General features: G+C 46.4%; 1 protein-coding gene across 1 annotated transcript; it reads left to right on the top strand.

The window, feature by feature from the left end:
* The first annotated feature begins 5212 nt into the window (after positions 1-5212).
* Positions 5213-8395, top strand: LOC128652414 (uncharacterized). Its single transcript, XM_053705350.1, has 3 exons — positions 5213-5703; positions 6768-6943; positions 7094-8395. Exons 1-3 carry the CDS (start codon positions 5301-5303, stop codon positions 8393-8395), a joined length of 1881 nt encoding a protein of 626 aa, XP_053561325.1. The 5' UTR covers positions 5213-5300.
* The last annotated feature ends 5161 nt before the right edge of the window (positions 8396-13556 follow it).

The following is a 13556-nucleotide window of genomic DNA, read 5'->3' on the forward strand; positions in this document are numbered from 1 at the left end:
ATGTGTCCCTATTTGTTTATATTATGAAGGAGGTATCAGTAAACAGACTTTTCTTAAATTGCCTATGCAATATATTTTTCTACTGTTAGATTACAGTCTATACAATAAGTAAAAATTGAGTTTTTATTGTAATCAATTTTAAGGATATATATATGTGTGTGTGTGTGAACATATATAACATTGCATATAACGTATTCTCCTATGTGAAGAACATTGGAACATTGCATAAATATGATTTACCATCCACATACTAACCGGTCTTTCAAGATTAGACACTCCATAACATGCACTACGACGCACGTAGTGTATCTTCTGTTTTGCCCATGCTCGAGGTTCTATGTTGGCAAGACGTCAGGAACATTACGTGAAAGTATGGCTAATCATCGACATGCCATAAGGACGGCCATCAAGGAAGGAACTTCTGAGCAGCCAGTGGCGCGACATTGCGCGAATGAGGGACATTCGGTCTCCTCGATACGTTATATATTGATAGATCATATACCTCCGCTGGAACGAGGTGGAGACCGCAACAAACAGCTTCTGAAATGTGAAGCACAGTGGATGTTCCGCCTAGGGACTATCATACCTGGTGGCCTGAATACTATGCCAGACTTTAAAAATCTATTGTAGTGTGCTACCGACTTGGGGTACAACCGGGGTGGCATGGTGGCTCTGAGTTGCACTTCGCGGTGTCCCCTCTTTTTGTAGGGGGTTCCCCGCATTGTTCTCTCAGCACTGTGGGTTGGGATCATTTTTGATTCCAATACTTAATGTGGAAGCCTGGCCTACCTGTGTTAATTACTCACATCGGCACCTAAATCTTAATAGTCTAGGCAATATGGAACTTTGTGTGAAATATATGACAATAATTGTTGCATGTAGTCTTTATCTTAAATTCACAATTCTTCGTCATGTTTGAAAAATATTTATCAATCGATAGCAAGTATTAAGTGCGATTAACACTATCTACCATAGATCTGCGATCCTGATGTGGGTTAGACATATATCCTCAAATGAACCCCACAATTTATATCTGTATGGTAGCTACCTAACACCTATTAGATATATTGGATAGGTAACATATCTATCTTCGATCTAACTAATATATCTATTGACTGACATCTGTCCAGTTTCTTAGGTAGCCTATCTGTCGTTAAGTTTATAAATACATTTATTCATTGATACTGTATATATGTATCATCCATCTTACAAAGTATTTATCCTTAGATACAATATTGATATAATGGATGGACGGCGATATCACATTTGGTCTCAAGGTAGACAGAGGTGTGTACTGCACACATAGGTTTAGATCAGTCACATCAGCCCTCCCATTTATCTCAGTGTTTGTAGTTGGTTCAGCCCTATCCCAGCTCATATTCACCACTTGTAATTCTACAACGAAGTTTAGAGTTATTCATTAACACTTTATAAATATTGGGGATGGGCTATTAATGGCACAACAGTGTAATCCAATTTGATTTTGATTTTAATTTCCTTTGATATGTTCCACTTTAGGGATTAGGTATTTATCATATCCCGTCTTAAATTTTTAAATATATATAGTCTGTGTTATTCACTTTAAATGTATGTATGCATTTGAGCAGCTGTCTATTGTTGTCTCCATGGCAACGGTTGTCATAACAATGTACACATACACCACACAGTTTGACACGAGAAATCGAATGTAGTAATAATGTTGATTATTTAAGCACTCATCACTCCACACCAACACAGGGTGTATATAACCTGGAAGCTAATCAGGTTTTTTTGAGATTTGTTGTTTAAATGCATAAAATTTGTAATTTGCACTAACCGGAAGTGACGTTTCAAACTTCCGGTATTAGCCAAGACGGTGGAACGCATTATGCGTTCCACTGCCGATAATCTTGCCGCGAAAGCTGGGGGAGATGTGAGGTTTGTGATTGGTACACTTTGTTTGTAAAACACTATAAAATGTTTGATTATTGTCACTGTTGTATGCTGATGATGGGGTTATAATACCCCGAAAACGTTCCACATTAAAAGTTTGAAAAAAGACCTGTGAGTGCAAACGTCTGTTCCTGTATATATATATATATATATAAGTGCATTGGAACCCTTTGCAGTCAAGTAGCTGAAAACATGAAAAATCATATTTATGCAATGTTCCAATGTTCTTCACATAGGGGAATACGTTATATGCAATGTTAAATAGATATTCCTATATGTATCTGTATATATCTATACCAATATATAATCATACCTATATATAACCTATTCTGCTATGTCCAGAACATGTCAATTATGTCATGTACTGTAAGCTTCTGTATTTGTGCTTTCAGCTTCTTAGGTGTTTGTTTGTTTTTAATCATGGCTCCATTAAAGTCTTTAGGGGAACACAATAATGTGTTTGCAAACTTGTGTAGTCTATCTTTTATTGCGAATATGCGTGTTGTCAAGTGCAAACTTTTTACTTTCAACTCGTAATACGAGCTCAAACCACAGAGTGCAAAAAACGTACTTCTAGCGGTTTTAACGCTTGAACGCAAGCGCAAGATTGTGCTCCACTCTTAAAAGACCAGTCAACACAGTAGATTTGCATAATCAACAAACGCAAGATAACAAGACAATGCAATATCACTTAGTCTGAACTTCAAATGAGTAGTAGATTTTTTTTTCTGACAATTTTAAAAGTTATGTCTTTTTCCACTCCCCCTGTACCATGTGACAGCCATCAGCCAATCACAAATGCATACACTTTCCATGTCACAGCCATCAGCCATTCACAAATGCATACACACTTATTCTTGCACATGCTCAGTAGGAGCTGGTGACTGAAAAAGTTTAAATATAAAAAGACTGTGCACATTTAGTTAATGGAAGTAAATAGGAAAATTGTTTAAAATGGCATGCTCTATCTGAATAATGAAAGTTTAATTTTGATTAAGTGTCCCTTTAATCTAGCCCCATGTGAGAAATTGGCTCACCTTGTTAAATTTTTCTTTTTGTTTGTTATACTATCTTCATAGTAGATGTCTGATTTTATACACCAGTGTAGCCTCCACTCAAATATACAACCACTTTTTATGTGTCCAGATACTGCCATAATTTTCCAACCGAGAAGCGTGTTATGACATAAGTGAAATATAAAAAGAAATGTACTTGTGCTATTTTGTATACATGTCTCACTACATGCTGGAACAATATTCCCATGAGAATGTGTCGTTCATTGTCACGTGAGCAAAAAATAACACCTTCGATAATGCAGACAGTTTAAATCCACTTATCTGCGGCTAGTCTAGCTTCTAATTGACCAATTTTCACACAAATTGACGAAAACACATCCAGCTTTAATTTTGATAAATTGGACATTTTCACATATGCTCACTTCTACTTTTAGAAACTTTGATAAATGGACTGTTACGGTACCATCAGGATACCAAGGGTTAGAATCAGCACTTCACAACCTCGATCAGTTTCCCTGCAAACATGAGACCAAGCTCCACATTTCAGGTTTAAAAAAGAATATATTTATTAAAGGCTGAATGCCTAGTATTTATACAGGTTTTGACCCCAGATGGGGGGGTTGAATATAACCCTGGCTTCAGGTTACAGAGGGCATTGGTTAAACAGTAAAGCAAACATATGAACAATGCATCAAACCTCTAAGAATTGTCTATTCACAGGTAAAACAGATTAACATATTAAGTACTCAGACAATCTGATGTTGGGCAGTCTAGTTAACATAATCACACAAAACCCAATCAGTTTACCTAGACAGACTCCTGAGACACAATCAGATCTTAAACATACATAGAATACATCTTATTACAGAATATAGGAACAGTTCTTATTAGCTATAAAGTCTTTTATGCCCACTTGGCTTATAGAGTCACAATTGCTCCCACAAGGGGCACTCACACCCTGTACCCATCCTGTATTTATGGATACAGGGTGACATAGACATAAGACAGAGTTATGAAAGTACATGGGGTGTCCAGCATATACAATTCCATATTTCCATGCAGTCTCTGGGTATCCTTAAGCCCATGTACCTCCAGCCCAAAGAATGTTCCATAACAGGCCCTCCAATGTACAGTGGCGAGATTGGTTTTGTCACATGGACCCCTTAAGATCTATTAAAATTTCTAAAGTGTGTTCCCCTGATGGTTTATATATATATATATATAATATAATGCTGTTATATAAACCTGCATTGTTTCTACTTATATAGGGCCAGATTACCAATGGGGCGCAAATGTTTGTGCTCTGGTTTTCACTATAGTTTGCACACCGGTTAAATTGCGCTAGTATTACTAGTTGAAAGTAAATTGCGATCGTGTGAGCGCAATCTCGATTTACGTGTCCTCAGGGCTGTGGTAAACTGTTTCGTGGAACAAAAAAGTTTTACAAAACACATCAAAAATACATTACAAAGTACACTTACACTCATAATAACACTATCTAATAAATATTATTAAAAAAAAACATTATAAGAGTTCAAAGATATCAGGTTTTAGGTGTTAGGAATAGAAAAATAGTGAAAAGGAATGGGGAGTATCTTTATGACCTATCAATGTAACATCTGTGTAGGTCCAAACATCCAATACAAAATTTATCAATTCTTAGCATCACCACATCACGAGCCACTGTTGGGCACACTATCAATAATATAATAATAGTAACAATCAGTCCCTCTTGGTATCAAGCTTGCACTGACCCGTAGTATCAATAAACAGCAAATGTTTTCTCACCTAATAACCAGTCCAGGCTGGCCCCCAAATCATCACCCAGCGCGGCTGCTTCAGGTGTATCCGCCGGCCTCAGGGACAGTCACAGCTCTCCAAACTTGTAACCGCTCCCAACGCTTGCACAGCGTAGCCGCTTAGCTGGATAACTCACCACTTCAATCAAGCCGCGCTTTCATCCGACGTAGGCAAATAGCGGGTCAGTATGCAAACATCCAATAGGAACCGGCAAAAGAAAGGTGTGTAGCCCAGCTCCAGATAGGATTGGATGAGAATCCACAGTCTCTCCAAAGTGCTCGTCAAAGTGCAGGGTAAAGCGAAGTCAATACACCTACTCTGTCTATACCTGCTCGTTCCTGCATTTTAAACGCTAATTGCACAATAAAGAAAAGGCCCCGGATGACAGAATGGATGAAGGGCACCTGTGACCCCACTTCACCCCCAGGAGTGGATTATTCCAGAGGGGTGGGGTTGGGGAACTGTTATAAGTCCCAGCACTGGAAGTGAGGTCACAGGTGCCTTTCTGGAGCAGCACGGTAGGAGGTGTGTTGGACACTTACTTACCTGAAGATGGAGGCCTTGTTGCAGGAGTTGCTGTCGGCGGCAAGGAGAAATGGCGAAGGTTGGATCCGGCAGCAGTTGTCCACGGCTGGGGAGGCAGCCACAACAGGTCCGGTGGTGGAGGCGGCAGTCGGGAGCGGAAGACGGCCGGCCAGGAGGTCGAGGCCACCGGAACGCTTGAGCCCGGAGGTCGGCAGGAGGAGATCCGGTCGGGAGAGGAGCCAGCCAGCAGGCCCACAGGAACAGGCGAGGTCGGAGACCGGCAGAGGCCAACGGACTGGAGCGGGAGCTGAGGCCCGGCCGAGGGCGGCGCCGGGGTCTGACGTCATCACGGCACGTCAGCGGGCGGAAACAGGGACATCGAGAGGTCGCGGCAGAGCAGGACGGACCGGGAGAAGCGCTCGGGAGTCAGGTAAGCAGCTGAGTTATCGAAGATTGGGGGCCTGAAGGCTGAGCTATCGAAGAGGTGTTTTAGGGGGTGGCGGGACGGCAAAGGGCAAGGCCAGGAGGACGGCCGGGGGGGGGGGGGGAATTATGTCGGGCAGCAAGTATAAGCCCATAACGCCGGGATAAAGTGGTATTTAGATAAAGTAAAACATGGGACAATTGGCTGGATAGTAGGCCCGGCCGGGAATGGGCTCCCGGGGGGGGGGGGTAACAGCTAACGGGGGCCTATAGGGTTGGCACGGCCAGGCATGAGGCCGGGGGGGGGGGGGGGCCGTTGCTAAGGGAAGGTATATAAAAAAAAAAAAAAAAAAAATAGAGGGCCCGAGATGGCCAGGGATAAGGCCGGGGGGGGGGGGGGGCTAGGTTTTGGCGGCAAAGAGATGGGAAGCCCTAAGTAGGGACAGACACGGGTTAGCAGCCGGGAATAAGGCCTGGTATTGATGCGGGACAGCCGCGGGTGACGGCTGGGAGCAAGGCCGGGGGGGGGGGGGATTTTTTGCTATGTCCTAAATTCCGTAGTGTAGTAGTCAGTCTAGTCTGGGGGGCGGTCCGGAGTGAGACAGGACTCCCTCCTTTGCAGCGTGGGAGAGCTGGTTTTAATGCACTTCCTTTCGAGTCATTACGGATTTTCCCCCATGTTTCTATTGTAATGTTGTTTCTCTCCCCCTCCCCTTTCTCCCCCCCCCTCCCCTCCCTTTCTTTCCTCCCTTTTGCCCCCCCCCTCTCTCCCCTCCCCCCCCTTTCCCCCCTCTCCCCCCTTTCCCCCCCCTTTTTGGTCGGGTCCTTTAGAGGGGAGGGTGGGGTAGTGATGGGACGGGGATACAGGGGCCAGGTACCCAGTTTGGTGGATAGGGACAGGGGGTAACAAGGGCGCGTTAGTATGGGGTTTTCAAAAAAAAAAAAAAAAAAAAAAAAAAAAAGGAGAAGGGGTAAACAGTGACGAATAAAGCAAGGGGTTATATGGTGGATTGTGGAGGGGATGGTGGGGTTTTGTTGGAGGGGCAGGTTTAATGATATGTTGTGTTGCAGGGGTGACCAGGGGAGAGCTGAGAGTGGAGGCTCAGGACGCCTCTGGAAGAGGCACTCCAACGCAGCAGGACCGGTTTACGGAGCCACCGCTTGAGCTCAACGCCAGTGGTGACTTTCCAGATGAAGAGGAGGATCCCTTGGAAGGCACTTCAGCAGGACCGGTAACGGCGAGTCAGGTAGGAGATCTGTCCGCCTTGGCGCAGATTTTACAGTTATTGTCTCCTCAACGGAGTGGAGGGGGGCAGGGAACAGGGCTCCAAGGGGAAGGGACGGGGGGTAGGGGGGTTTCAGAAGGGAGAGAGGTTACGGCTATATCTACATTGCAGGAGCCAGTAGCAGGAGGTAGGACCGGGAGAAGAGACACGCGGCCGGACAGGACGGCGACCTCGGGAGTACGCAGGAGGTCTAGGTCGCCGCGGAGGAGGACAAGAGGAGGAGGATCACCAGCATCACCCACCTGGGCTCGGGTGGACAGGAGCCGCGACCGGAGCAGGTACGGCAGGGGGAGGTCACCTGCCCGAAGGGAAGCGGTACGGAGGAGGCTGGACGTGAGCCGAGGAAGGGAAGAAGTAGACAGGGACAGAGGCCGCGGGGAGGAAGCAAGGCCAGTACGCGAGGAGGGCGCAGGAACGGTGCAGCAGCCAGCAGGTGAGGTGGCTGGTGGGGCACCATGTGTGAATGTGGCTGTGCCTGGTGAGAGGGAAGCTATGGTTTCAGGTTTGAGAGCTTTACTTGCGTCGTTGGAAAACCCGGGTAGGGGGACTTCGGTGGCGGCAGCGTGGACCACGCCAGGGCTTACCCCGGCTGTGGGGGGGCCGCAAGTAGCGGCGGCAAGCTTGGAAACCCCTGCGAGCAATGGGGGAGAGGTGGTTAGGGTGCCAGAAAGCGCATTACGGAGACCATGTCTCTGTTCAGTTGGCCCTTTAGGGATTCACTTAACCGGTGAATTGAGAGAAAAGATTGGAAAACGGGAATTTATAGAGATTTTCTCCCTGTTACCCCTGGAGCATGTTCTAGAGGTTAAGGAGGATGAGAAAGAAAAAGGGAAAAAGGAGGAGGAGGAGCGTAAGAAGCGTTGGCGTAAACTGCCAAAGACATTTATTAATTGGTCGCGTGCCTTCCGCATCTTGGCGAGTGTCATATGCGAGAAGACCCCAGATCAGGGGGCTTCCTTGTTTTGTTATTATGACGAAATCTCCAGTGCATACGGGACCTACGGGGGAATGGCGTGGTGGCGGTACGACGAGGGCTTTAGGCAGCGGTTGGCGGTTCGGCCGGAGATGCGGTGGGACGACAGAGATATGAGCATTTGGCTCGAGATGATGACCCCCTTGAGGGGTGGACATTCCTTTCGGGGCCCTGGGCAAACGCCCGGGGGCGGGGTCCCTGGGGGGTCTGGACCTGCCCTTAGAAAAGGAGTATGTTTCCAGTTCAACGACGGGCAATGTAAGTTTGGGGCCTCGTGCAAATACAAGCACGAGTGTTCCGGTTGCGGGGGTGTGCACCCTTTCGCAAAATGCTTCAAGAAGGGTAAGCAAGGGTCCCGGTCGGGGGATGTGGGTTCATCGGGCGCGGACGCCGGTGAGGGTCGAAAAGATGGCCCCATGGTTAGAGGCTTACGCCAATAAGCGCGGTCGCGCGGTAGATTCGGAGCTACTACTTACGGGTTTTAGCTCGGGCTTTATGATTCCATTTAGAGGGGAGCGGACGGAAGGGGTCCCGAACAATTTAAAGTCTGCTAGGGTACACCCGGGGGTACTAAGAGAGAAAATTGGGAAAGAAGTCCGATTGGGCAGGATGGCGGGTCCATTTTTGGACCCCCCATTGCCGGACCTGAGGGTATCACCATTGGGGGTGGTTCCTAAAAAGGCCCCTGGGCAATTCCGCATGATCCACCACCTGTCGTACCCTAAGGGACTGTCGGTCAATGATGGCATTGATCCGGAATTGGTCGCGGTGAAATATGCGTCGTTCGACAAGGCCGTGGGGTTAGTGAGAGCGGCGGGAAAAGGGGCTTTAATGGCGAAAGCAGACGTTGAGTCTGCTTTTCGGCTGCTCCCGGTGCACCCTCGGTGTCATCATCTGTTGGGATGCATGATGGACGGAGCCTTTTACGTGGATCTTTGCCTCCCGATGGGATGCTCAATTTCATGTTCCTATTTCGAGAGGTTCAGCTCCTTTGTAGAGTGGGTAGTGAAGCAAGCATCGGGGATTTCATCTATGGTGCATTACCTTGATGACTTCCTGTTCGTCGGTCCGGCCGGTTCGGCGGACTGTGATCATTTGGTTCAGGTTTTTGGGCAGGTGGCGGGGGATTTTGGTATCCCTGTGGCCGCAGATAAGTCAGAAGGGCCTACGACGTCATTGAGTTTTTTGGGAATCCAAATGGATTCCATTAAGATGGAGTGCAGGTTACCGGAGGACAAGGTATCTGACCTCAAAATGGTGATCGGCGGGATGCTGGCAAGAACGAAAGCTACCCTAAGGGATATTCAATCTTTATTGGGAAAGTTGAATTTTGCCTGCAGGATAATTCCCATTGGCCGAATATTTTGCAGACGTTTGTCATTGCTGACGGTTGGAGTTTCTGACCCAAGACACCATGTCAGGTTGACGAGAGAGGTCAAAGAGGACTTGAAGGTGTGGCGAACTTTCCTGGAGGAGTTCAATGGGCAGGTGATCATGCAGGAAACAGGCTGGTCGGACGACCAGCTGTGTTTATTTACAGATGCAGCAGGAGCTCACGGTTTTGGGGCCTATTTGAACGGCCAGTGGTGTGCGGGCAGATGGCCCGAGGTATGGGCCGAATGGGGCCTGACCAGGAACTTAACCTTTTTGGAATTATTCCCGCTGGTCGTGGCCCTAAAAATTTGGCCGGAGCAGCTGGGCAACAAAAGGGTTTGTTTCCATTCGGACAACCAGGGAGTGGTGTGGGCAATCAACCGGTTAACGGCGAACTCGCCGGCGGTGATACGGCTCCTGAGGGTGTTTGTTTTGGAGTGCCTGAGATGCAACATATCTTTCAGGGCGGTGCATGTCCCGGGACGGTTTAACGTTATTGCTGACGCTTTGTCACGATTTCAGTGGGACAGGTTCCGAGAAGTGGCCCCAGAAGCGGAGCGGGACGGAATTGCATGTCCAGAGGACTTGTGGTACCTGGGTTGCCAGGAATGGTGAGGTTAATCAGAGGGGCATTGGCTCCTAACACATGGAGGGCTTACGCCCGAGTGTGGAAGCGGTGGGAGCGGGTGCTACTGGATGAGCAGTGCCAAGGATACAGGAGGAGTGATTTCCTGTTATGGATGAGCTGGGTAGGTTCCTGGGAGAGGGAAGGGCTATCGCCCTCTGAAGTTCGGAAGAGGATGGCAGCAATGGCTTTCCTTTTTCGATTGCTGGGTATTGAGGATCTTACAAAAGATTTTGTGACCAGAATGGCAGTCAGGGGGATGTGTAGGAGGGGATTCCGGACGGATGGTCGGAGGCCAATTACTTTTGCAATTTTGCAGGGGTTGGTATCGGAGCTGGATAGGGTGTGTTCCTCAAGGTATGAGGTTCTGTTATTCAAAACTGCGTTTGTACTGGCTTTCTTTGGAGCGTTCAGGGTGTCAGAGCTGGTGGGAAAGAACCGTTGGGATGTGAGCGGAATGGGTAGGCAGGATGTAGCGGTGGCGGAAGGGGCAGTAGAGTTATGGGTCAGGAGGTCCAAGACGGACCAGGAGGGTAGAGGGACAGTAGTGGTTTTGCAGGCAATTGGCGGGGATTGTTGCCCAGTACGGGCGGTGCGAGAATACCTAGAGGTGGCCGGCTCTGGGGCAGGCCCGTTGCTGGTACATGCGGACGGGACGTCACTGTCGCGTTTCCAGTTTGTGGCAATAATGCGAAGGGTCTTGGGTTTGATGGGAATTGGGGGCCCGGAGTTTGGTTCGCATTCATTCAGAATAGGTGCGGCGACGGAGGCGGCTAATTTGGGGTTGGACGCTTCAGTGATTAGGAGGATTGGGAGATGGAGATCAGAGCGTTTTCGGGGGTATGTGAGACCGGGTTTGGTGTCCCAAAGGGGGGGGTACTGATAACTTTTAATTTGTTTGGCAGAGCCGGGGAAGTGTTGGATCGTAGGACATTCCTATGTGTACTGGGCGAGGAAGGCAGCGGCAGTGAAGCCAGATGGGACTCAGTTGGGCTTTGGCAGGGACCATGTTATCATCAGATGGTTCGGGATTCGGGGCATGAAATGGTCCCAAGTGGTGGGCACGGTGGTTGAGCACGCCAGGCTTTTCTCCCCCCCGAAAGTATTAGTGGTGCATTCAGGCGGAAATGACTTGGGATGTATGCCACAAAAAGAACTAATTGAGGACATCAAAAGAAGTTTCGATAGATTGTGTCAGCTGTTTCCAGGTATGGTCCTGGTTTGGTCGGAGATTGAGAGTAGGGTAGTTTGGAGAACGGCGTGGGATGCAAAAAAGCTGGAGGCTTCCAGGCGAAAGGTCAATAGGACTATATCTGGGTACGTAAAGGGGCTGGGGGGCGTTGGCTTACGCCACGTAGAGTTCGAAGGGGAGTCGGGTAAATGTTTTTACCTAAAGGATGGAGTGCACCTCAATGAAGTAGGGCTACATTTATTTAATTTTACTCTTCGGGAGGGAATAGAAAAGGCCTTAGCTTTGGTTGGCGGTACTCGCTAGGGAGCGAGTTGTGGCGGAAGTGCTTGCTAATTTCTGTTGAGGCTTACGCCTAATGGAATATGGTGGCAGTTATGGAGGTGTAAGCTAAGGAATGTGAGGAACGCCCAGCCCTGGAAGGGGTGGGGGCTTATAGGAAAATAAGAGCAAGCACTGAGGTGGATTGTAAATATTGTTGAAAGTTAAGTGAAATGTTAATTTATTGGTTTGTTTAATAAATAAGCTGCGGCCTTTTCTCTCCCAATCAGGTGTTGTGTGTTTATTGAGCAAGTAACGAGTAGTGGGAAAATGTGGGGTCAAGAAAAGGCCCCGGATGACAGAATGGAAGAAGGGCACCTGTGACCCCACTTCACCCCCAGGAGTGGATTATTCCAGAGGGGTGGGGTTGGGGAACTGTTATAAGTCCCAGCACTGGAAGTGAGGTCACAGGTGCCTTTCTGGAGCAGCACGGTAGGAGGTGTGTCCCGCCCTCCCTCCCTGGATGGTGAATTAAGTGATGTCGCAGCGCAGGCGGAAGTGCTTGCTAATTTCTGTTGAGGCTTACGCCTAATGGAATATGGTGGCAGTTATGGAGGTGTAAGCTAAGGAATGTGAGGAACGCCCAGCCCTGGAAGGGGTGGGGGCTTATAGGAAAATAAGAGCAAGCACTGAGGTGGATTGTAAATATTGTTGAAAGTTAAGTGAAATGTTAATTTATTGGTTTGTTTAATAAATAAGCTGCGGCCTTTTCTCTCCCAATCAGGTGTTGTGTGTTTATTGAGCAAGTAACGAGTAGTGGGAAAATGTGGGGTCAAGCTTTTGTTTTTACATACGGACTGTCCGCTCCTCTTGCTTCATTTTAGGAATAGAAAAAACAGACAAAGGGCACACACACACACACACACACACATATATATATATATATATATATATATATATATGAATACAAATATATGTATATGTGTAACAAGTTGTTGTGGGATTAGCACTCTCAGTTCCTCAGAAATAGCCAAGTTGTCAGGAACAGAAGTATCAATAGTGAAGAAATAGATCCGCACTCACTGGACTTTCAAACATCAAACGTGGTTTATTGTGACGTTTCAGGGATCAAACTGTCCCCTTCATCAGACCAAACATAAGTAAGCAATAGTGTGGGCCTATATAGGCCAATAACCCCTCCCCCAGAAGTGACATTATAAGGTATTTATATGAGTATATATGTATTTACAGACATACAGTATTGTGCAAGTCTTAGGTCACCATTTGATTTGTTTTTTTAGCAATGGTATAATGACCATATATAATTATTTCTCAGTCTCTTTATTAGAATACAACCAGAAAATACAGGATATGTGTATGTATTATTAAAAAAAATTGAGCGAAAAATCAGAAAAAACAGCTTCTATAGGCTAAAGTGGCAAGTGTTTAGTGTGACCTCCCCTTACACTTGAGCAATAGCAAGAATTTGGCTCTTGTAAACCTAAATGGAATGGAACCCTAATTAATGTCATAGCTAACACCTTTATTTGTCCTACTATTTCATGTCAAAATGACTGCTGTGAAAAAGGTCTATTACCCCGGATTTGTGAAAGACATGCTTGAGCATTACATAAACATGTGGTATGAGTTTAATTCATTGGAAGCTTGCAAATAAGACACATTTTCAATCACAAAATTCCATTCAAAATGCCAAAGATCACAGAATTTGACAGACATAAAATCATATTTTTGCATCAGTAAGGCCACTCTCAAAGGGAAATCAGCAAACAAACTGGACACTCAAGATGTGGTATTTAAAGGGACACTGAACCCACATTTTGTATTTCATGATTCAGATAGAGCATGCAATTTTAAGCAACTTTCTAATTTACTCCTATTATCAAATTTTCTTCATTCTCTTGCTATCTTTATTTGAAAAGCAAGAATGTAAATTTATAAGCCGGCCCATTTATTGTCCACAACCTGGGTTGTCCTTGCTGATTGGACAGCACCAATAAACAAGTGCTGTCCAGGGTACTGAACAAAAAATGGCTGGCTCCTTTGCTTAGATTGCCTTCTTTTTCAAATAAAGATAGCAAAAGAACAAAGAAGAATTGATAATATGAGTAAATTAGAAAGTTGCTTAAAATTG

This window comes from Bombina bombina, chromosome 3 (assembly GCF_027579735.1).
Source record: "Bombina bombina isolate aBomBom1 chromosome 3, aBomBom1.pri, whole genome shotgun sequence".
In the NCBI taxonomy this organism is placed as follows: domain Eukaryota; kingdom Metazoa; phylum Chordata; class Amphibia; order Anura; family Bombinatoridae; genus Bombina; species Bombina bombina.